The following is a 24,161-nucleotide window of genomic DNA, read 5'->3' as shown; positions in this document are numbered from 1 at the left end:
GAGCCAAAATACAGTCTTAAGTTAGTACTATTGACAGGAAATTCTCTCATGCCAGAGACTGTTTACTTCCAGTGCTGTTCAATATCCTCTATGGTCTCTGGCAGGCACCTGTTGCGTGTCTCTGACAGCATTCTTGCCACTATTCCCCCAAGAACAGCTGCAGAGCACAGGACAACTTGTGGCAGTTCCCTCCAGGTGTCATCCAGTAAGAGGATCAAAGGAGCCACAGCCACGCCGAGTCGAGCCATGAAGGAGTTGTAGCCCATACCATTCTGCCTAAAAGAAACATGACATTGGCCTTGACAATGATTTTGTTACTTCTCGGTAGAAAAATAGTCAATCATATACAGGATGTTACCGTTTTTGTAAGTCCAAAAATGACAGGTTGTTAAGACAAGGATGAAAAGGAAAGTATGTACAGTTACCTTACAACAGTGGGATAGAGCTCAGAGCTGTAGAGCACAACAGTTGCAAAAGATGCTGAGGAAAACCCTTTTCCAATGACTGCTACCACTGTTCTGGCCACAGACATATCTGAGACAAGAAAATCATTTTCTTATTGTTGCAATTGATTTTCAAAACAACAAAATTACCTAAGGCTTGGATGTAGATCTATGGAAATGAATTGTTTTCTCGCCTACCTTTAGGTACCACAATATTGATTCCAAGGCAGATGGCAGCCAAGAGAAGAGATCCCACTTGAGTGCTTCGCCTGCCTATCTTATCCAGAAAGTAGTAAACTGATATTTTGGCTGGGAGCTCAATTAGAGCATAGGTAAACTGAGTGAGATAGATATTGAGCCCAAAGCCTGTGATGTTGAAGCTGATACCATAAAATGTAGTAGCTACACAAAACCTAGAAACAGAGAGTGGAAACTCATTAAATTAATAAACAACTAATAAACACTCAACAATGTTGAGATACAGTCTCAGCGTTTCATCTGGGTCACAAAACATAAGATATTTTACAACCTAAAAACATTGAGTTTAATGGCAATGGGAATACAGACCAAATTATACCAGTGCGCAGGGCCAGTTTCCTTATCTTTGGTGTTCGTATTAGATCGAGGTAGGAATAGGTCTGATCTCTTTTCTCTGTCACAATAATAGTGGATAGTGTCTGAAAGGAAGCAAATCAGCATTATTCTTTAAACCATGTGATAAACAATGAATGTGGGACAATGAATTATTATTTTTTTGTTCTTTTGACTTAACATCAGCTGTGCAGTACGCTAACCTCAGTTTTAAGTGTGTGAATTGACTCCTCTGTTTGGTTCATCATGGCACATTTTTTCAGATACATCTGTGCTTGTTCCAGCTTTCCGTTGGCAATGAGCCACCTAGCAGACTCTGGCATCCACCTAATGTTGAAGGCAAAGACATTTTTATTTTTAGTCCTCATGTATTACATGGTAATGACTTCCATTGCATGTCCACATTAAAAATACACACAGTAAATGATGTGTACATAGAAGTGTAGTTGGGTACAGGTGCAAGATAAAAAATAGTGTACAAAGCAAAAAGAGATACTCGCAAAAGTTTGATGAGGCAAGTTTCTAAAGCTCCAAAGTCTTCATCAGGCAAAAGCCCATTATGCTATGCTTTTCTTGCAAACATTGCCTTAATAAGTTTTTGGGAACTTTAAATGTAAGAGTGCAAAGTATCTGTCTCTTTCCTATGATTATGTTCAAACTCATACATAGGGGCTACTTCTGCTGGACTAAATCTCAGTTTTAGTGTCATACCTCCAGGTGATAATGGCCAAGATTAGAGGTGATGTGACACTAACAATCAGCCACCGCCAGTCAGTCACAAAGTAGGCAATTGCTGCAAATCCTGTGTTCCCAAATGTCCATGATAAGCTGTCGACCACTCCCACTAGTTTCCTGTGCTGAACGTCCACCCATTCCACACCTGCAAAGAGCAAACATTGCATCACTTACTTTGCAAGCATCATATACCACAAAAGAAAAAAGATTTCTATTACGACAGTACTTGAACAGAAATGAATTACTGAGCACTGCTGAGACAATGACGATGCCAGTGATGCAAAACCCAGTGAAGAACCTCAGCACTGCAAACATCACATAGGATGAAGAAAAAGCACTTGCAACAGCAAACAGCATTCCAGACACATAGGACACCAGCAGCATGATCCTTCGGCCAAACCTATGGAAGGTCACAATTTTTTCCAAATTTAACGCTTCTGACAGGACGAAACACAATTTAATCATATTTTTTATGTTGAATGGTGAAGAGCCAAATTCTGATACCTGTCACTCAAACTTCCAAAGGTCATAGCTCCAAACATCACTCCAATGAAGAAGATGGTAGCAGTTGCTTTGTTTTTTCCTCTTCTATCACACACCAGGTCCCACTTTTACAAAAAAAAATAAAGAAGGAGGTCAAACATATTTATGTATGATGGTGGACAGAATAAATGCTGTCTAGTCTGTGAGATTTACAAATGAAAAGTGGTCACCTGTGAAGTCAGAGTAGATTTGAAGGTGGTGTTATCGTATACCCATCCATTCTGGCACAGCACTGTGGGTAGGTCAGTGATGTTGGAGGGGTTGTGCAGCAGATGATACTGAGGCTCTGTGAACATCTGACAGGAGCTTGGAGTCCCATCCTCCTGGACTGGAATACTGACAACAAGCCTCTCGGCCTGCGATAAATTCCTAAAAAGATCTCCATCATCCAGAGAGCTGATGTCGCAGTGATGAGGGGGAACAGCCGCTATGAAGTTGTTTAGCATGAAGTGGCAAGGCAGTGTGAAGCGGCCAATGAAGCTGATTACAATGATCATTATCTGAAATCTTCCAAATCCATTAATGTCCTCAAGGATGTTCTCAAACCTCATGGTGGAATCTCACTGTGTGTAATCTCACTTGACTCTAAGACCCGACAAAGCAACCTTTGGCATTTGACTATCCCAAGGGCTGCTGTGTAAAAGTTGATATGGGTGAATGTTTAACCTCACTTAACCACTAAAATAACGTTTGTCTGAGTGAATGTGAAGCATTCATGGTAATAGTTAAAGAAGGATCCTTCGCATTTTGTGAAATGACTCATCATTTACTTTATTGCATTACAACACAAAAAGTAGCCATGAATCAGTGGTAGTGTAAAGTATGTAATGTAATTTGTTTTTAAGTAGTATGCTGTAAAAATGTATAGATGTTTTAATTATGTAAGATAGATTTAAGTAGCTACAGTTTTGTTATTTATGTTATACATGTTACCATCAATGATATTCGCCAAATATGAAGCTGAAGCTCTCGATATTCCAGTCTGGTTGTAACCTATCGCCAGGTCACTTGTCTCTTGTGTAGTAGCTGAAACAGTGATATTGTGGATTCAAGAAGTCAGAATGATTCTCCTTCACAAGGTGACTGGATGCACCCATAGGTGTAAGGTGAGGAGCTCTAACTACAACCCTGCAGCAGACTCAGGCCTCCCCTCAGGATTATACACTCACCAAGCTCTTTATTAAGAACACCCGTACACCTGTTTATTCATGCAATTATTCAACCAGCCAATTGTGTGCATGAAATAATGCACATACAGGTCAGAAGCTTCAGTTAAGCAGATAGCATCAAACATCAGAATGGGGAAAAAATGTGATCTCAGTGACTCTGACCATGGCACACTTGTTGGCGCCAGATGGGCACTTTGGGATCCCCTAGAATAAACCTGAGGGTGTAGCTGTTAGAGATCAGATTCAGATAAGAGGCAACAAATGGATGGATCAATATATAAAGTTTGAGTGAGATATTTTACTACCAAAGTTCAAACAAGACCAAAGTAATTTTTTTACAAACACAGCACAAGTATTTGATTATATCTATTAGATGCATTATTTAGCATTGTTCTACTGGAATATATTGTATATATGAAAGGTTTCATTATTATGGTGAAGGTTGTAAGTTATTTTTTTCCTGAATTTAATCAGTTAACCTTGTAAGTAACTAGTAATACATTGTTCTAAGATCAAAAGTTTACTGTTAGGGATGAGGTGACCGAAGGGTTGTTGTATTTGTTTAGAGTGATTTTCAGGACCAGTGATCAGGACTTTGGTCTTGTCTGACTTAAACTGTTAAGCACTGTGAGACATCCAGTGCTTAATGTCATCTAAGCACTTACAGAGGGTAGCCTGCCCTGGTCATCAGGTTTCAATGAGAGATATAATTGAATCAAATCTGCATAAATGTGGGAGGAGATGTCATGGCGGTGATTATGTCCCAATTCGTAACATGTGCAAAGGAAAAAACACAGTATCCGAAACTGAACCAGTACTCCCTGTGTAATATCAGCAGCAACTAATAAAAAATCCTGATCACGAAGTTGGAGGAGACCAACAGGTGCATGTCTGTCACAACAGAGACAGAGACAGCTACTCTGGGTATAATTATGTTTTGTACAAAATGTATTTGTTGTAAAGAAACGTAATTTTGGGGAGACAGGTTTTTTTCTGAGGCTGTTCCAGGGATACCAATGCAATGTTTATTTTCATATTGTGATCAATTGTATGTTTGTGAGTAATTTGTTTTTTGTTGTGCTACTTACAAAATCCTGATTAAACTTGTTTCAAGGCATATTCCCTTATTGGACAATTTAGTAGGAGTAGTGTACTGAGGTCCTAGATGAGATTGTTTGTGAGATTGTTTAAGGATATAGACTTCAAGAAAAGTTTGACAGGGGCAAGCAAAGGTCTGCTGCTGTGTGTGTCTCCTTGTATGTGAAATCATGGCTTCAAACAGCTCAATTATTTATTGAGATTTGCCTAATGGATTTGTTACAAAACACAGGGACATTATTTTAGTGAAATCAAACTTTGTTTTTTCAACTTCCAGAGAGTATGTTACATGTTATTCAAAAAAAACAATTTAGTTTAAGGCAAAATACAAAATCACAGAATCCACCATATTATTAATACATGTGAATACATGATACACAGTGGGCAGATTCAGTATCATCCCATTCATTATAAATCTCTTTACTTCACACCCTGCAGTATAGATAAGTCTGACAATTAAAACGTTTCAGGTTTTTAAGTTTTCCTCTCTTTCATCAAACACCAGATCCTGCTATATCTCCACAGGGTTCATCATGCCATATCTCTGTAATCTTTTTCCTCATCTTAATAACACAGAATTCAGTCTCCTGCTTCTTCTAATCTTCTGTCTCAGTTGAAGTTTCTGTACTCCATAGTTGAGAAAGTAGTTGGCTAGGAACATGATTCCAAATGACTGCTAACGTGATTCCATATTTGCTAAATGTGTAAATAGACACGTGTTCGCTAATGATAATTTGTCAGTGTTTTGTTTACAGTTTGTTTCCGCTGCAAAGTGTTCATGAAGGCCTTTTGGTTGTAATGAAGAAAACATTTATGGTGGAGATTTCTCATCAGACGTAGAGATAGATCGTCTTCTGAAACACAAGATTTCAACATTTTCATTTTATGACATTTATATCGCACTGTGAATGTTTGGATGCACAGTGAGGGTTAAAAATAGGGACCAGTACCTCGTCTGTTCCACATCCTCAATGGTCTCTGGTAGACGGACGTTTAGTGTCTCAGGAAGAAAAAAAGCTGACAGCCCTGCAACAAAAGCCACGAAGAAGAAAACAGCATTCGGCAGTGGAAGCCACACTTCCTCAAGAAGCATGATCAGGGGGGATGCAGATACGCCCAAACGTGCCATTAAGGAGCTGTAGCCTAATCCGTTTTGTCTGTGTAACGGGAAAAAAAAAAAACATCATTTCTGACCACAGAGAAAGCACAGCATATTTGTAACGGGGGGAACTGTTTCACAATATAACTGAAACTTTCTCAAACACTGGTTGATGTATAAAGACCCAATTCTGGGTGTCAATCGCTAGGTTTTCCAAATTTTTTGGTAAACTAGCTTCTTCAAGTAGGCTTCTGTATAAAAGATACTCTTTGTAAATGTGCAAAATAACAGCTCTATATATTTTACCGACCTCATTACCGTGGGGTAGAGCTCTGTTGTGTACAGAAATACAGTAGTAAAAGCTGCCTCTGCAAACATCTTTCCCAAAGCTCCTACAGCTGACCGATACGGCCCCATTTCTGAAAAGAAAAAAGTTGACAGAGAGCATTTTAACTCCACCTTATTTTATATTTAAACCACAATATGCAGAATATGACTTTGGCATCCCCCCGTGCTATTTTTAACTTATTTACTCTTTACCGACATATTCAATTTAAAAGTGCATTATCTTTATTCCAGGTTTAGCTTTTTCTACCGTCACCATAGCCTTAATGTTTCAAAAAGACACACACCTAAATTGATCATTTACCTTCGGGGATAAATATGTTGCAGAATAAACACAGTCCACTCAGATGAAGTGTCCCAGCCTGGTTCAACCTTCGACCTATTTTGTTCAAGGTGAAGAAGATAAAGGCCTTTGCTGGGATTTCAATTGCACCATAGATGAACTGTGTGAGATAAATGTTCACACCAAATCCAGCGACATTCAAACTGATTCCATAATATGTACAGGCTACTCCAAACCTATGAACAGAAAAAGAACAAATCAAACAGATTATACATTTGATCCAGAGAATACTAGCTTCTGATTGGCTGCAAGGATTGGCAGTCTCCTCTTTGTGTTATATTACAACTACAAGTGAAATGGGCCTAACTACAGGTTAAGTAATGACACCATGTGCTTTTCGCAAGGTTTAAAAGGTAAAAGTCTCAGTTGCTTGAAGGTAAAATCTATGCTACACATATAAAGTACAGTACCACACAATGCCAGTAAGCAGAGCCAGTCTCCTCATTCTGGGAGTCTTCACAAGGTCCAAATAGGAATATTTTCTGTTTTCATTTTCTACAAGTATTACTTTGGACAGAATCTGTAAAGAGGAAAGTTTGGTCAGAAAAAGGAATAGTGCTGGGTATTGATTTCTGTCAAGAAATGAGCAGATTAGGCAAAATTTTGTACTTCAGGCTTTAGGTCAGCCATGAACTGCTCTCTGTGGTTGACCTTTGCACACTTGGTCAGGTAAAAATGAGCATGGTTGAGTTTTCCATTGCTTATAAGCCACCTGGCAGACTCAGGGAGCCACCTGTAACAAAAGTTGTTTTTGATGAGACAGATTTTAAAGGATTTGACTCATGAGTCATACCTCTGCCTCATCAAAATCAGAAGACACACTGGAAATAAGGATTAGGGATCTTTAAACACTATAAAATTGTTTTTCCTTACCACCAACAGATCATCGCAAGAAACAGTGGGGCGGTTGCTGTGGCAGTCAGGTACCTCCAGTCATTCACAAAATAGGCCACAACAGGTAGCACAGCAGTAGAAACACTCCAGTCCATGCTCATTAAAACACCCACTGCAGTTCGATGCTTGATGTCTACCCATTCAATGCCTATTATGACCAATGATAAAATCAAATTAAAACATACTAGACTTAAAATTACTAGAAGACCAGTTTACACTTTAGCAGATGCAACAAGCCCTATCTGTTTTTTTCATTAGTAATATTTATTGAGGTTAAAACACAAAACTGATAAAAAGGTTAGTGTTAAGAAGTATAGTTTAGTACTGTCATGTAAAACTGAGGGTGTGGGTTGTGAAGAAAACCTTTATTATTGTGTGCAATTATTTTTTAGTAAATAAACACAAGACAGACTCACAAAGGACAATGGAGATTATACTTATTCCAGAAATTCCAAATCCAGTAAAGAACCTCATGACAGCAAACATGGTGAAATTATATGAGAAAGCGCTTGCAAATCCAAAGACTGTGGTTGTCACGTAGGACAGCAGAAGTGTTCTTTTCCTACCAAACCTGTGAGACAAAAAAACTGAGATGAATAATTTGATAATAATTAGTTTGATCAAATATCCTGGACAGTGCACAGTACAAATATATTCCTTATTATAAAGTGTCCACAGTGTGAAAAGATATAAAAATATAAGATATAAATGTTAAATGTGTGAGTTGGAGTTAATTTTATGGCCAGAATAAAGGTTAGAAACAGGAACGGGGAATGTCAAAAGCTTTATATACTCCATGGAGAAGCTTCTTTCTTTGGTTGTCTATGTTGTGAGCAGGCTGGATAAATTAAATGCATTATCTGCACGGTGAATGAATTTTTAGACACCTGCAACCATAATAAGCAGGATCCTCATAAGATTACAAGCCCCACTACAGCTGCACTGCTTGCACTATTATTTCTTACTGTCTCATGCATAGCTGATGCCTAGCAAGACAACATTTGGACTCAATTCTTTGTTTGACAATGGCAAAATGGATATCTGAGACAGCTGATATTACACCACAGCACTGAGGCTAATGCAGACTAAAACTGGGCCATCGATAAAATAAAAAAAAAAAAAATATTTTCAATGTATGAGTTTCCCTGATAGATCTGCTTGACAAAACAAATATAATGAAACAAACATATAGACATGAACACCTGTCACTGAGATATCCAAATACTGCTGCTCCAAGCATGACTCCCATGAAAAAAATGGTGGCTGTGGCTTTGTTCACTCTTCTCTTATCACAAACCAGATCCCACTATGGAGATAACACAGATAAAATATCTTTTTTTAATGAATCCTAATTTGGGACTGGTATCAGTTTAATGCTTTGTAAATGGAAAAAAAGAAAACTCACCTCTGTGGCCAGGGTGGACTTGAAGGTGGTGTTATCATACACCCATCCATTCTGGCATAGCACTGTAGGTAGGTCGGTAATGTTAGAGGTGCTGTGCAGCAGATGATACTGAGGTTCTGTGAACATCTGACAGGAGCTTGGAGTCCCATCCTCTTGTACTGGAATACTGACAACAAGCCTCTCTTCCAGGGATAAATTCTTAAAATCAGCACCATCATCCAGAGAGCTGATGTCGCAGTGGTGAGAGGGAATAACCGCAATGAAATTATTCAGTAGAAAGTGAAACGGCAAAGTCACGCGAGGAATTACCATCAAGAGGATCATCCATAACTGGAATCTCCCAAAGCCATCTACCTCTGCCAGCACATTCTCAAACTTCATCTTGAAAATAAGCAACGTAACACTTCCAATTTGGAGTGAAGCTCGGAGAACAGTAGAAAAAATTGCAAAGCACACAAGAGGTAGGTAGGTTTGAAAATGAGCCATTGTGTTACATGCTGTTGGTTAATGGTCAGCTATGAGAATGTGTAGTTAGGTAATGTGAACTGACAATTTTTGCTCACAGACATGAATGAGAATAGTCTGACAAGTAAGACATTTAAAAAAAAAAAAAAAATCATTTGCTAATGACTGCCTGTTTATACTGTGTGTATCCTTAAGCAATACAGTGTTCTGCCTTGAACGATTGATACTGAGGAGAGGATCATTGTCTAAAGGTTAAAAACACATTCTTGTGGGAGAAAATCAGTTGGAACTATTGAAGGTCGGTGGTCAGTGGTGAAAGTTATTTATGTTCTTCTTCCACCACTTTGGTCCAAACTGAAATATTTTAACTACTATGTGATGGATTGCCATGAAATTGAGTGCAGACATTCACATCCTCCAGAGGATGAACATTTATAACTTTGCTGATCCCCCAACTTTTCCTACTGTACAGCCCCATCAGTACACTAGTATACGGTATTATATATGGTGGGGGTAGCTGATCCTTTGATTTCTCCTGTAGTGCCACCAGGACGTCAAATATGTTGTCCAATACTTTGGTTCATGACCTCAGGCTTTGCTGAAATCTGTGATGATCAACAGCTGAGTAACAGCCAGCAAGGTACTGTTATGATCAGCCCCTAACGCCTTGTATACTATTTGTAGACTGTTGTTTGGTTCGGTATTTTCTGTTTTATTTTGCAGCCCTGCTGCTGGTTCCTGTTCCTGGTTTTGTTTTGTATTTCCTGTGTTATTTTGAAATTATGTTCCTGGTATATCTTTACCTTCTGTACTTCCTGTCTTTGCCTGTTTCCCACCTTGTTGATTGCCCGCCAGGCGCTGATTTGTGGCACCTGTTGTGACTTAACCCCAGCGTACTTAAGTCTCATTGATCCCAGTGGCGGTTTTTGGCACAGGCGAACCGGACAGCCGCCCGGGACTGCATCACATGGGGGGGCGGCACAACCACGTGAAAAGAAAATCATCTGCGCCGCTAAGTTGTTTTCTATTATCTATCATATTACTGTGTGGGAAATTGGCCAATTGGCGCCGTCCCCATCTCCCAGCATGCACCACCAGCATATGCATGTGGAAACGGCACCCTGACTCAGGCTGGTGGTTAGGTTGGAAGAGTGTTGGAGTCGTTCGAAGCAGGTGAGTGCTTCGAGACTAAGACTAAAAATAAGACTAAATAAGTTTAATGCAAGTCGAAAATATATAAAAAGAAAACTATACTACAATATGAAAAGAGAGTTACTAATAAATAAATAAATAAAATACAAGAGGGGGTAAGGTACACAGTTCAAGAAAGTAATTATAGATATAGATAAAGAGTTATATAGACAGGTATATAGATATATAATCCTAAGAAACATTAGATATAGATAAGACATCTAGATTCATTACATATAAATACACACACACACGCACACATACCAGCCTCATCTGTGCCGTCTGAATGGGTTTTTTCCAAGACTGGGGAAATAGTTTGTAAAAGAAGAAACCAACTGAGTCCAAAAACTGTAGAAAAACTGTTGTTTCTTAATAAAAACACAGTTTGCACTGTGACCCTGGGGGCATGGTGGCCTATTGGACATTCCTGTACAGAGCGGCACCATGACCCTGGGGGCAAGTCGCCTTGATGACTAGGACATCTTCCAGTTTCTGTGGAGTATTGTGGTGGTTGATGAAATAATGTTGGTTGATCCAGGGCTGAACCATAGCAGGTTCATATGCACAGCTTTGGATTAAAATAGAGCCCTGCAGATTTTTACATTACATGCAGAAAATGGGTTTTTATGTACGTGCGTATATATGTATGTATGTATGTTGGTCTGGTGATTTATTCTCATTTAAATAAAAGAACACAGTGGTCAGCGTGTGGCCCTTGTTTGATCTCTTATAGTGTGTGTGCCATCCCTCTATGGTCCTTAGCCAAAGAACGTCACATTACAAGTTTATGCATACAGTGTTCTTCCTCTGTTTTTACAGGTTACCTTGAGAAGATTTTATATTATTGTTATTCTCTGCTGTTGTTATGTGTAATTGTGTATATTTTTGCCACTTTTATGTAGTATAGAGTATAACTTTAATTTCTAAACTGTTTTGGCAATGTTGGAGATGGAGATTGTTATAATATAAATATTGTTAAAACATGGCTGTTTGTGTTAAATGTCTTTCTTGTTTTTTTTTGGGGGGGGGGGGGCTATGAAACTGCTGTAAGTTTATATGCCTATATATGGATCCATCTAATTTGATAATGTTATTCAGTGAGAATATAACATTAGAGCATAAAATATTGGTCATGTGTATTCTTCTTCTTCTAACAGGCAGGCACATGACACCAGCCATCCATAATCTATACCTGCTCCTCTTTTGCAGATAGCCGGTCTTTCACTGGGCTGATTCATGATAATGAAACGTCTCATACACCAGGTACCATGGCAGCAGGAGATAAGGTATGACACCATTAAATGTCTAATTCCAATAAAACCAGTAGTCGTATTGTGATTTATTTTTATTTCCAACTATCAGTAAATTTGCAGTTTTCTTGGGTTTCTTCTTCTGTCTTCTGTTATCCAACTTCCTTAGGTGCCGTACATAATTTAGACAGAATCCCTTTGGACATGTTGAATTTTGACAGACTCATGGATCAGCTGTTTATTGAATTTTTCACAGTGTCATTGTTATTATTTAAACAAAATAAAATCATCTCATCCTCAATTATTAAACTTGACCAGCCTTTAATAAATTGTGGAACAAATATACTGTGGGCAGGAAAAGTGTCACACTTAAGTGTGATTTTTATTGAATCTCCTTCCTCCTTGTTGATTTCACCCTGCAATTAGATAAAACTTCAATTAGTTATTTCATCGTGCATGGATTATGAAGTTCAGGAAAGCACATTGGCAAATGATTAAAATATGTAAATTATTCAGGGAGATGTTATGAAAGCTGTATCGTGCATCAAAATGGTTACTCAAAACCCACTTACCTTTTCAGTGTTAACTGGATTATTCTTTAGCAGTGAAGCTCACTGATGTGGGTAATCGTTTACTGTAGCTTTAGCATTGAATTATGCACAATATTCCTTTAAAATCATATCCTCTTTACCTTGGTTTCTCAATGTCCTTGATGAACTCTGGCAGGCGAGTGTTTAATGTTTCAGGCAGGAGTGAAGCCACCAAACCAGACCCAACTGCCACTGCACAGTAAATGACTGAAGGGAGGAGATGCCACACATCCTCCAATAGCATGATGAGAGGGGATATGGACACGCCCAGACGTGCTACAAACGAGGTATAACCTAAACCATTCTGTCTAAAAAAATCAAAGGCCTGAGGTTAATGCAAACCTGTAGTACATCTGCAGAACACAACAGATTAGAAGATCATTGTCTGTGGTCAAACTGGATACAGGAGTTTGGTGTCGACTGACCGTACAACTGTAGGATAGAGTTCAGTTGTAAAGAGGAACATGATTGTGAATGAGGCCTCTGACAGGGCTTTTCCAAGGACTGCCACAACAGTACGAATGACCCACTTATCTGAGGGGAAACATTTTTAGGAATTTGGTCAAAAGTATTCTCGGATATATCGACAAAAAAAAAAAAAAAAGAAAATGCAACAAAATTAAATGATTAGATTTAAGAGAGACCAAAAATGACCCTTTGCAACAAATATGTTAATGAAGAGACAAAGCCCAGTCAACAGCAGGGTCCCCATCTCGCCAGGCCTTCTGCCAACTTGCTCCAGGAAGAAATACACACCAATCTTCATTGGCATTTCGATGGATGCAAATACGAATTGTGTGAGGTATGGGTTAAGTCCAAACCCAGTGATATTTAGACTTATCCCGTAATATGTAAATGCAACTCCGTACCTAAAAAAAATGGGGAAAAAAGACAAACTTTCTGTATTGACAGGCCAGTTCTAACTTTTTTTTTTTTTTAAACATGGCTAATATAATTACAAACAGCAGTGAGTTTAGCCTTGCAGTTACAATGAACTGTAAGTCATTTTTGAGACTGGTAGTTCCCTAACTGTTGAACTGTTCCTTTAACTTACTGCAAGAAATTTTATCACTCACCATACTATCCCTGAGCATATCGCAAGTTTCCTAATTTGTGGAGTCCTGAAAAGATCAACAACGGTGTACTTTTTATCTCCAGTTTCAGTTTCTGCAGATTCCAGTAATGTCTGTCAGAATGCAAGATTAAAAGCACACCAACACAATCAAATATTTAAATCACACCTTTTTTCTGCTGTAAGGTTGTCAGCTAACCAAAGTCAAAACAATGTTGTAATGTACCCTTGGTGTGATGGTGGCCATACATTTGGCTCTGTTGTTCATCTTGGCACATTCCATAATGTAATGATAAGCAGCATCTGCTTTCCCCTTTGCCACGAGCCACCTTGCAGACTCCGGAAGCCACCTGAAGTGACAAACATGGTGGGTTCAGTGTCTCCTCAATTTTTTTACAGTATTCGCTTTTCATGCTGCAAAGTGTAAAACATGAAATTTTAATACCTCCAAGCTATGAGGGCCAGTATCAGGGGTGAGGTCACTACTAGAATGAGCATCCTCCACTCATTCACACAGTATGCAATTCCAACCAAAATCCAGTTCCCAAGTGTCCAGTCCAGACTAATGATTATACCTGAGAAGGTCCTATGTTTGATGCCGAACCATTCAACATCTGCAGAAATGTCAGCACAGAAAATCAAAAACTTTTCATGCCTTGAAACTAAAACAGAACGTATGAGCACAAAGCTGAAACATGTTCTCATCTCAGTCAAAGGTTTGCACTGTTATAGCACCATGCTACTTACTTAGAACAATGGAAATGATGCTTATTCCTGCGAGTGACATCCCTGTGAAAAATCTCATGATGACAAACATTAAATACGATGTGGAGAAAGCACTGAGCACTGCAAATGTCATGGATGATAAATAAGATACCAGCAGAAGCGGCCGTCGCCCAAACCTGGTCGTGAAAAGAATAAGTTCAGAGGAATGATTGCGCTCAACACTTAAAAACTCTTGAATATCCTGCATTTACAATCTTACCTGTCACTGAGAAACCCAAATAAAGGGGCTCCAAACATAACACCAATGAAGAAAGTAGTGGCAGTTGCCTTGTTCATCCCCTTTCTGCTGCACACAAGATCCCACTGCAAAGAAAATACATATTACAATATACATTTTTTAAAATGGTGGTCCATGATGGAAGTTGAACTTTGGGAAGTTTAAATTTCACTAGTTCTAAACCATGTTTCTTACTTTTGCATCACTGTACTTAGTCACAATCTCAGCCACAAAGGATGCTGAGCATTGTCTGTGTACATAGATGTCTTTTATGTTAATAAAATATGACTTATTCTTTAGCAAAATACATATATTGTGTCCTTAAAGACTTTGAGGAACACATTGTGTTTGTTTAATGACACTTACCTCTGTTGCCAAAGTAGATTTAAAGGTGCTGTTGTCGTACAACCATCCATTCTGACATTGAACAGTAAATGTTTCCTCACTGCTGTTTGACCCTGACAGATGCTGATACTGGGGCTGTGAAAACATCTGACAGGAGCTCAGAGTCCCATCCTGCTCTGCTGGAATAGCAACAGCCAGTTTCTGTTCCAGAGTTAAATTCCTGAAGATGCCTCCATCATCCAAAGTGCTGATGTCGCACCGGTGAGTGGGAACAGCTGCCATGAAGTTATTCAGCAGGAAGTGACATGGAATAGTAATTCGAGATAGGATCTGAATCAAGATTAGCCTGATTTGGAATTTTCCAAATCCATTTATCTCTGAAAGTATGTTGTCAAATTTCATTTTGCTGCGCTTCTAGAGTCGACAGAAAGCTAAATGTTGGAACAGCGATGTGATGTGAAGTAAAATGACAAAGACTAAGCAAGACACATTTACTAGCTCCATGTTAATCATTACGATTTTTTTTTTTACTGTGCCCAATATGCTGCAGTTATTCAGTCTGTCTGTCAGAATGGCCTCTGTTGTGAATGGTGTTCATCAAGAACCAGAGACTCTCTGTATTTTGTGCGGAGCTAAATCAATCTTTCCAGCCCATATCTTTGAAGAGCTTTGCCAGTATAAAAATAATAACCTTTAAATGTGCTTCATGCTTCCCGATGCCTTTTAATGTTGCGTTTAGATTTTGTAAAGATATTTTCTATGCGTAGTTCTACATATTCTCCTTCTCAGGTTTTAGCCCAACATATGCTGTGGGATGTTCACTGAACTCCATGAGGATAGGATTCAAGAACACTTTCATGGTGCACTGGCTTAGAAAGCAGGAAATTTCTGATGTAACTAGTTACTACTTGTAAGAGTAGTGGAGCTAGATAAGTAGGGATGGTGGCTGGACTACTGAGTGGGGCCATAGCATTCAGATGAAACAATCTTTCACACCAGTAGGGCCAGCCATGGCAGCTTGTCCTGAGCAGATACAATGTAGATGTAAGACTGGGTCAAGCTTGTGAATATCTTCTCTTTGCTTGGGTGAGGGTGGGAGTTAAAAGCAGCTTAAAAGTACATTAGGTCAGTTCAAAGGTGCTTTAAGTCAGAGCTAGAGAATGGTGTAGACTGCCATGAGGCCCTGCAGTTTTATGATAGCACAGCCTGATATATGCTGTGGGGCCTAATGAAAGGTCAAACGTTTAACACGAGTGCTGGGCTTCATCCAATTTTTGGCACATTTAATTGTGTGCTGATTACTGTAGTAGAGTAGTTTCTCCATCCCCATATTACCGCTGCAAACCACCATTTCAAACTCCTATTTAGTTCCATGTACGGACATCCTGTCACAGAGAACAGAAGTCTTACCTCATCTATTTACTGTGCAGCACTAACTGTGGTAGAAAAACAACAGTATACAGTATATCTGTGTTGATTCTGCATAAGGCAGACTGTGAACTTTTCAGTATTTTTCTCAGTAGTAAACTGCTGAATTATTTTAATTATTGAAACGTAACACAAGCACTGATACAAAGCTAATGGCACATTTCAAATCAGTCCAAAAATATCTTCAAAGTTTTCAAAGGACAAGCTCATTTTGTGAACTTGCTGCAGCTGCATGATGCTAACTCAGCTGTGTCTGAGGGGTGGGGTGGGGGGGGGGAGGGGGAGGGGTGGGGTGGGGGGATGGGGGAGGGGTGGGGTGGGGGGATGGGGGGGGGGGTTGAGCTTCTTCTTCTCTGTCTTTAAATACAGCTGCATACATGAATGAGCAAGCTGGTAGGTGACCTGAAGATCTGCAATTCATAAAAAGTGCTAAAAATCTCTTGCCTATGGTCTTGCAATAAAACTGCCAGGATGTGAAGTCAGCAATGCTGGATATTGACTGATGAGACTATTTTTGGACAAACTTGTCTTTCACAGGTGCTTCAGGGATGAATATGTAAGTAGTTTATTTGGCAAGTAATTCCATGATTAACTTCTTTAACCTCTTAATAGTGGCTTTCTTGTAAATTTTCTTATTGGTAAAGGTGAGCCATAGTTTAATGATTCTATCAGCTTACTGTCTTGGATTTCCTTTAGTTATTAATTTACCAAGTAATTGTTAAGTCTGATGGACATGCCTATCAGGCTATATGAGACATTTAGAAATGGGTCAAATTAAGTGTCACACCAGTTACATAGTCACGAAGTTCTTTTTTATTCTTTTCACTGAACCTTCTGTGTTCATCCTTGTAATTGGTGCTGCATCAATTTCAATTACACAGGTTTTATCAACATGATAATTGCAATATCTATATTGATTAAAACTGTACATACAAATGATTTTTGCTCTGTAACGATGTTCCTGGAGTGGGTTTCTCGTTAGTGGTTGAAGAAAGACTAATTAAAGTCTAATGATGTAATAACATGGAAACGTCTAATCCGGTAGAGCTCAGTCCTCGCAGGGGTCATGCCCTAGACCAGAGATCACTCGTTTTTCAAGGATTCTGACTCCCTGTTTCCACGGCAATAAGTCAACATACTGGAGTTACTGCCATACTAGGAAACAGAGACTCCTGAACCTTCAAAGCAAGGTTTGATGATGGTGAAGTGTTAAAATGAAGTGGAACCAAGTGTGAAGAGAAGCGTGGGCATGGGCCAAAGTGCCAGAGTGCCACAGAGTCTGTACCTTTAGCATGTAAAAATGCAACAAAAGTCATGGGGTTTAATGCAGCTTATCTGAAGTTTCAACAACCTTCTGTCCATTAATGTCTTATCACATAAAGACATTTAAATTACAAATACATCTGCAAGTCTATATGACCTTGAAGAAGGGCATGCTCCCAAGCCCCTTTCAAAAGTAGTTTTTTTGTTTATTTCCTCGCCAAATTAACAAATCTTTTAGGTCCTACAGAATTGTTTGGTTGTGTGTGTGCTTGATTGCAACAGTGTGAGAAAAGAAATTTGCAGCGAAAACATGTCTTTGGTCTGGTTTTATATTGTAAGAATTTATGAAAGGAAACTGGGTTCCTCGTAGTGACATATTGCTAAATGAGATTATTTTTCAAGAGCAAATGAATGTACCTCATTGATTGTTAAAATGATATTAAGCTGGCATTTGAAGAACTGATTCACTTGTGCAATAGTCACTACTACAATACTGTGCAATAGCACTGATTTTTCTACATTTTTTTCCTGGAACTGCTAAATAAGCTGCACAGTGTAAGACTGCAAAATGTAAAGTTTCTGAAGCAAATAATGTCCTTTTTTATATCTAGTGAACAATCAGAAGGTGGATTTCTTGAAACATACTCCTGTGCTGCAGTGTTATGGCACCACCTTCTGGCGGATGTTGGGAAGTGCTGACTTTGAAAGTAAGAGGCTTGTGTTTGCACAATAATTCATGTTTGGGATTCCCTGCTACGTTCCAAACAGTGTGCTTTGTTCTGTACCTTGCCCTACAGATTAGCATTGTGTAGACTCTAATATGAACAATTTCCACAACTTTGAATGTTACAGTGTGTGAAGGCCCTGTTTTCTGTTCAAATAGACTCATTTTCTCTCAGCTTTAATTGATCACCACAATAACTCGAGAATGACTCTGTACATTTTTTTGATAGATTATCTGTTGATGTAATTTATCTTCAGTAACAAAACAAACACTGGATTTAAGTGAAGGAGAAGGGGGACAAGTATTTCTACTATGCATAAAATAAATAGTCTCTCAGATTTAGTTCTTAAATGGAAATGCTAACATCCATTGCAGTGCTGATACTTGCTGCTGTGATAGATGTAGAACAGTGGAGGGAAAGAAACCTTGCTGTATAAACAGGAGTTCGGAAAACAGCTACCCAATTGTTTTGCTTATACTCTTGGATGCGAATACTGCTTCCCCCCTGATATTACATACCATTCCATTTAGAGCGATGGCAGCCCTGATGTAACTGCCAAAGCAAAGCTGCACTTCCTATTGGGGATAGGAATAATCAAGAGTAGTAGTGGTAGCTAGAAATGTTACAAAGTGTGCTAATGCCGAAATCTCTTTGTCTGAACAGTAAACACTTAATTTAAAATGAGTTCTAGTCATAATGTGCATATAATGTGAATAAAATGTGAATATTTCAGACCATTTGAGTGTTTACTTTGGAACTTTGGCAAATTATTGCTTTTCAGGGGTATTTTATATTTTTTATTAACATGTTATATTGAAAGTCAGCTAAAATGTCTAATAATTTTATGATCCACCCTTAAAGTGAAAGGCTCCCTGTGCTGAAGTTGTTAATCTTTGTTTTAATGAAGGTAACATTGGTGACACCCAGGACATTGTGAAACAGGATAAGAAATGGAACCAGAGGCCGAAGACCCAGTCAACAATGATAACTTGACCCCTTGGTCAGGTTCAGATGGTTCCCAGGAAATTTGTGTCTCTGAGGCAGAGTCCTACAATGAGGATGATATCAGTGATGAGTACCCTTTAGACCCCCAGCGTCCTCATACTCCCAAGTCTGACCCTGAGTCCCCAGAACACCTTCAGTCACAAGACTGGGAATCTGCAGGTGAGCAGCAGTCCCTGCCTGAAGTAAGTGGAAGTGAAGAGGATGTTTTGTACCAAGAAGAGGAAGACATCTACCTTAGTGAATCAAGAGAGTCCATTGCAGAATCTCCTCACATCCAAACCTCACCGGTATCGCTGTCTCCACACCCAGAGTGCACTGACTCTGAGCCTCCAGCTGCCCAGAGATCACGACTGCATTCCCCATCATCTTCCTCTTCTCTTGGCTGTGCCACTGACATGACCCTGGCCTTGACCTTGACGATGGAAGAGCCAGTGGGAGCCAGTAATAGGCAGGACCCAGGGACTGGGAACAGGAGGGTTGAATCTTCAGAGGAAGGAGGGAGTAGTGAAGCACCTCCTGCTTCTCTCTTCTTTGAAATTTCAGACGAGGGTGCTGAGCAGGCAGAGAAGTGGAACTCGGAGTCTGACACAGATCTGTGCAGACCGGACAGGCACAGGGGAAGGTACACACGTAAGTATCTATCTTCTACCCTCTTTTTATATATTTCAGGGGACATATGAAGCTAGTAGTGCAAACTGTGGAGCCTATAGTGATTTATTTCCTGAATTTAAGTTATGTATGATTTATTAAGAGATATAATTTTGTGTCTGGTTTGAATGCAGTCCAAGGCACAAATTAACTTCAGGTAATAGCCATAAATGATATTTTCTGCCCGTACTCATTAGAGCTGTTATGTGAAGCAAAATACTTAATTTAATGGATAAATAACTTGTGCAAAGCACTATGGGTGCTGGTTATTTTCATGCTGGGATCTATTTGTGGTGGACTTACAGGGAGAATTCCCATGGCTCTAATAGTCAGAGCAGGATAAGAATAAAATATGACCATATGATGAGACTGGCAGTAACAAATTTGACAGACACTAGCATGTGTCACCCTGGCCTGTCACCCGATCCCTTTTCCAATCGTAAGACTTTGACTGCAATGGAAAGTGAGCTCCTCACTTTTCTTGCCTCATGGACCCCCCTAAGTTAGCTGGAAGTAAATATGATGCTTTTATTAGTGTGCTCACTTCAGCAGGGGCAACTTTAAAATTTGTCTTACTTGATGTTAGTGCGCTTGCTTTAGATAATAATAATAATAATGATAATGATAATAATAATAATAATTCTAATGCTCACCAGCATGTAACTGTGCATTGATAACTGACAGTGATTGGTTTCATCTGCAAACAGAGATAAAATACCAAAACACTATATGAAACAAACTCCAAATGTCATTTCTCCATTAATTTATTTAACTTTACTGAGCATTGACAATTTAAATATTCTTAAAATTTTCACTGACTGACAAAGCATAAAAATAAAATAATGTTTGCTTACAGTTTATTTATTTGTGTGTTTTCAATCGTTCTCACACCCCTCCCTTCTCTCCCTCCCTCTCTCTCCATTTCTCTTTTCCTTTGTCGCAGGGCTCGGTCACAGTGAGAGCCAATCAGAAAGGCACGTCAAGGAGACCAAGTCTAAATGTAAACGAATTGCTCGGCTTCTAACTGATGCACCCAATCCCCAAAATAAAGGAGCCTTGCTGTTTAAAAAACGCCGCCAGAGGGTCAAGAAGTATACACTTGTGAGTTACGGGACTGGTGATAAGCTTGACAGTGAAGACCAAATAGAAGAGGAAACCGAAGAAGTCAGTTCAGCTGGGTATAATTTTGTGGCAACAAGTGATTCTGAGTTAGAGGAGGAGTATTCTCTTTATCACCAGCATCATAATTTTAGCCTGAATTGGGGAAGTGTTCGAGAAATGGAAGCGCTACCTGAGACAAAGGGGAAGGGAGTTTTGATGTTTGCCCAGCGTCGCAAACGGATGGATGAAATTGTGTCAGAGCATGAAGAACTGAGGAGTAAAGGATTACCTGTGGAGGCAATAACAGAACCTGAATGTACAGAAGCACAGAATGTTTATGACACGAAGGAAATGTATATGCATACTGATCAGGCCAACTACATGGATGCAAGTCACAAGCAGCATGCAGAATACCAAGAAAATATTCAACAGATGAACCACCTAGCCAATGTGCCAAGACCCCTGGTGCCAAACAGAACTGCAAAGCCCTTCCTAGGACATCAAGATGGCACAACTGCTCCTATCATGGCTGGTGGCATTGCGCCAGCGACAAAGAAAAGTGAACCAAGATTCAAAGTACCTGTGCCTATTAACACTAACCCACAGGTGTGGTCCCCAACTGGAGACATCATAGCCTCCAGAGATGAGCGAATATCTGTCCCAGCAATCAAGACAGGCATCCTACCTGAGTCAAAGAGGAAAGGCACTATCAAACAACCCTCAACAATGCGGCAAGAATCAGATCCTCATCTTCAAAGTAAAGGGGAAAGGAGGTCTTATATTGAGTCAGAGGAAGACTGTTTTAGTCTTGGGGCTGAAGCTTGCAATTTTATGCAACCCAGAACAATAAAACTCAAGAATCCCCCTCCAGTTGCCCCAAAACCTACCATCAACCCTGCCTACCCACCTTGGATGAGCAGGAGTCCCTCTGGTGAGCCATATATTCCACCAAGAAGTCCGGTTTCACAGCCTTCTCAGAGTTCTGGGGGGCCTCATAGTCAGCATTACTCACAGCAGCAAGATTGGGCTCAGCCTCAACAGATGGCCAACCGTTGGGCACCAGATCAAACTCAGGCAACACTTCAAACACCTGCCAGTGCTTGGGCTCCGGTCAACTCCTCTTCTCAGCTTCATCCTCAGCCAACCACAAATAGCTGGAGTCAACAGCCGCCCCGATCCCCTGTGAGTATGCAGGCCCACAGTCCTACTTACAGCCCGCATCACCCACCTTCACCCTCAAGGAATAAGTCAGGCAGTGTTCCAAACTCTGTTGCCTCTTGCCCACCACAAGCAGGGAAGTCATACATCCACGCATCAAAAGCATCGCAGGCTTCTCCAAAGGGTCAAGTCAGAGGTATTCATCGGGCTGGTGATGGTCCAACTATGGCGGGAAAAGGTGCAGAGTTGTTTGCCAAAAGACAGTCCCGTATGGAGAAGTTTGTTATTGATGCTGAAACAGTACAAGCTAACAAAACAAGATCCCCCTCCCCAACCTCATCACTCCCAAACTCGTGGAGGTATTCTTCCAATGTTCGTGCCCCACCCCCTTTATCATACAATCCCCTTCTTGCTCCTTTCTACCCTCCATCAGCAACCAAGCAACCCCCTTCCAAAAGCCCCAAAGTCAAGCCTAAGACTAAAGAAAAACCTAAAGCATCCCCAAAGCACCTAAATGCCTTAGATATAATGAAACATCAGCCTTATCAGTTGGACTCATCACTGTTCAAGTATGAGGCTGTCCCTGAGGCCAAAAGCCCCAGCCCCAAACCAACTCTAGTGTCAAAGTTTGAGGTTACTAAAAACCTTAAACAGAGAGCTGCCTCTTCTCATTCTCCTTATAATGCCTCTGAGCTTGCTGTTCAGGGCAAGGCAGAAGCCCCTGCTAAGTCTTCAGCATCGGTAAGTTCCCAAAGTTCTTCTGCCCGCCAAAACACAAGATCACCTGAGCCTCTTGCAACTGACAAACACTTGGATGAAAAGCGCACTGTCACACCTGCAGCTCATCACATAACCAACAAGCAAGCACCAAGCGCCCGACCCGCAAGCACATCTTCCCAGCAGTCATCTATTGGTGACAGCATAGCTTCAGCTTTTTCTCCTGCATCTCTTATTGCTAGAGGCGCACGTCAAATGGCTCCTCGGCCAAAATTTTCTGCTAAGAAGCCAGTAGTGACAGGCAAACAGTGGAAGCCTGTTGCTATGCTTCATTTGTCCTAATACTGTATATGGTCAAGCTCTGGTGTAGTCAACACTGAGACGATAGAACACCATTACGTCTGCAACTTGCTAGCATCTAAAATGTCTTACTTAACTGGTGGAAAATGAATAGACTTTTGCACTGTCTAAATGTAGGCCACATCCAAAATCACTGACAGTATGCAGCTTCAAGGATATATTTAGCTGGCAATGTAAGGGAAACACGAGAAGGCAGTCGAAAGTACAGTGAAGCTAGTTTAAAACTGTGTGGAATCAATTGAATACAAGCTAAAATAAATAAATAAATAAATAAACAATTTAGCAAATTACATCATCTTCCTAAAACTTGGGAGGGGCATGCGTGCTTGAAAAAGGAAATGTGAGTCTAAATAATGTTGAGTGATTCTCAGGAATTGCTATTACATGTGCAATAATGTGTGTAGAGAACCTTGTTCAATCAAGGTCTCTTAGTTTGACTTGTTCATCTTTCTTTAGTTTTTTTTCTTTTATAAGAAATAAGATTACATTCATTTGTATGTAGCAGAAGTCATCACTGACCCCAAAACTACACACAACAATAACATTTATAAATACATTTATTCATCAAATTTAAATTTATTTCTAAAATATTATTTTCATAATTCTGTCATCTGGGATAAGAATAACCCACAATTATATTTCCAGAAATGTTTGAATCATTTAGTGTGTTTGGGGAGAAACTGTCTATGCACTTCTTTTTTTGGATGCAATTCCTTCAGTCTCATTCCAAACTTTGATGGTATCACAACGGCTAAAAGCACTGACGTTAGTTGTGATCCTTAACCCTGATGACTTTAAATGTTTTTTATGTGGATATATTTTCTGCAATCGTCAGTTATGGCCAGTTAGTAAACTGTCTCTGAAGTCATCGGACATTCTGTATCTTCATCGTTGATGTAAAACGTGAACAGAATATCACAGAAGTTTGAGTTTTATGTTATTGATTCACATTATCAATACCAACTCAAAGTGAAAATAGGAAACAGCTGTCTTGTTTGTCTCTGTCTTTGTTTTTCTGACATACATCTGTTTATTGCACGTCTTGTACTCAGCACAATCATGCTATTAAATTTCTCTTTCCTCCTACCTGTGTACTTCCTATGTGTCATGAGCCTCTGTTCTCTTTTCCTGAGCTGCTGTGTCACCACTTTTTCTGAGTCACCCATATTTCCTCC

At 39.7% G+C, this 24,161-nt stretch overlaps 4 protein-coding genes across 4 annotated transcripts; 1 reads left to right on the top strand and 3 right to left on the bottom strand.

Annotated features, from left to right (window-relative positions):
* Positions 1-62: 62 nt before the first annotated feature.
* On the bottom strand, positions 63-2,863 carry LOC121180049 (solute carrier family 22 member 7-like). Its single transcript, XM_041035169.1, has 9 exons — positions 2,483-2,863; positions 2,274-2,377; positions 2,015-2,169; positions 1,746-1,914; positions 1,238-1,361; positions 1,011-1,120; positions 642-856; positions 426-534; positions 63-276 (listed from the first exon to the last, which is right to left on the bottom strand). The coding sequence occupies exons 1-9, from the start codon at positions 2,861-2,863 to the stop codon at positions 63-65; spliced, it is 1,581 nt and encodes a 526-aa protein (XP_040891103.1).
* A 2,527-nt stretch (positions 2,864-5,390) lies between these two features.
* LOC121180040 (solute carrier family 22 member 7-like) lies at positions 5,391-9,052 on the bottom strand. The gene is made up of 10 exons (XM_041035158.1): positions 8,666-9,052; positions 8,463-8,566; positions 7,677-7,831; positions 7,240-7,408; positions 6,976-7,099; positions 6,777-6,886; positions 6,328-6,542; positions 5,989-6,097; positions 5,530-5,736; positions 5,391-5,433 (listed from the first exon to the last, which is right to left on the bottom strand). The coding sequence occupies exons 1-10, from the start codon at positions 9,044-9,046 to the stop codon at positions 5,391-5,393; spliced, it is 1,617 nt and encodes a 538-aa protein (XP_040891092.1). The 5' UTR covers positions 9,047-9,052.
* A 2,901-nt stretch (positions 9,053-11,953) lies between these two features.
* Positions 11,954-14,983, bottom strand: LOC121180896 (solute carrier family 22 member 7-like). The gene is made up of 10 exons (XM_041036576.1): positions 14,603-14,983; positions 14,219-14,322; positions 13,981-14,135; positions 13,679-13,847; positions 13,460-13,583; positions 13,238-13,347; positions 12,816-13,030; positions 12,587-12,695; positions 12,263-12,469; positions 11,954-11,987 (listed from the first exon to the last, which is right to left on the bottom strand). The coding sequence occupies exons 1-10, from the start codon at positions 14,981-14,983 to the stop codon at positions 11,954-11,956; spliced, it is 1,608 nt and encodes a 535-aa protein (XP_040892510.1).
* A 4,399-nt stretch (positions 14,984-19,382) lies between these two features.
* synpo2b (synaptopodin 2b) lies at positions 19,383-24,072 on the top strand. The gene is made up of 2 exons (XM_041036894.1): positions 19,383-19,632; positions 20,594-24,072. Exons 1-2 carry the CDS (start codon positions 19,398-19,400, stop codon positions 22,966-22,968), a joined length of 2,610 nt encoding a protein of 869 aa, XP_040892828.1. The 5' UTR covers positions 19,383-19,397; the 3' UTR covers positions 22,969-24,072.
* Positions 24,073-24,161: the final 89 nt, after the last annotated feature.

The sequence above is a fragment of the Toxotes jaculatrix genome, chromosome 4 (assembly GCF_017976425.1).
Source record: "Toxotes jaculatrix isolate fToxJac2 chromosome 4, fToxJac2.pri, whole genome shotgun sequence".
Classification (NCBI taxonomy): domain Eukaryota; kingdom Metazoa; phylum Chordata; class Actinopteri; family Toxotidae; genus Toxotes; species Toxotes jaculatrix.
Note: the sequence above shows the minus strand (reverse complement) of the source record. Positions and strands in the feature narration are given on the sequence as shown.

Coding starts and splice junctions, on each gene's coding strand:
- synpo2b (XM_041036894.1), top strand. CDS start 19,398: ATGACCCTGGCCTTGACCTTGACGATGGAAGAGCCAGTGGGAGCCAGT. Junction 19,633..20,593: donor GCACAGGGGAAGGTACACAC/GTAAGTATCTAT, acceptor CCTTTGTCGCAG/GGCTCGGTCACAGTGAGAGC.
- LOC121180049 (XM_041035169.1), bottom strand. CDS start 2,863: ATGAGGTTTGAGAACATCCTTGAGGACATTAATGGATTTGGAAGATTT. Junction 2,378..2,482: donor AATCTACTCTGACTTCACAG/GTGACCACTTTT, acceptor TTTTTGTAAAAG/TGGGACCTGGTGTGTGATAG. Junction 857..1,010: donor CTGCGCACTGGTATAATTTG/GTCTGTATTCCC, acceptor CTCTGTTTCTAG/GTTTTGTGTAGCTACTACAT.
- LOC121180040 (XM_041035158.1), bottom strand. CDS start 9,046: ATGAAGTTTGAGAATGTGCTGGCAGAGGTAGATGGCTTTGGGAGATTC. Junction 6,887..6,975: donor TGGCTGACCTAAAGCCTGAA/GTACAAAATTTT, acceptor TCCTCTTTACAG/ATTCTGTCCAAAGTAATACT. Junction 5,737..5,988: donor CTCTACCCCACGGTAATGAG/GTCGGTAAAATA, acceptor CCCGTTACACAG/ACAAAACGGATTAGGCTACA.
- LOC121180896 (XM_041036576.1), bottom strand. CDS start 14,983: ATGAAATTTGACAACATACTTTCAGAGATAAATGGATTTGGAAAATTC. Junction 13,848..13,980: donor CATCATTTCCATTGTTCTAA/GTAAGTAGCATG, acceptor ACATTTCTGCAG/ATGTTGAATGGTTCGGCATC. Junction 13,584..13,678: donor CTGGCCCTCATAGCTTGGAG/GTATTAAAATTT, acceptor TTGTCACTTCAG/GTGGCTTCCGGAGTCTGCAA.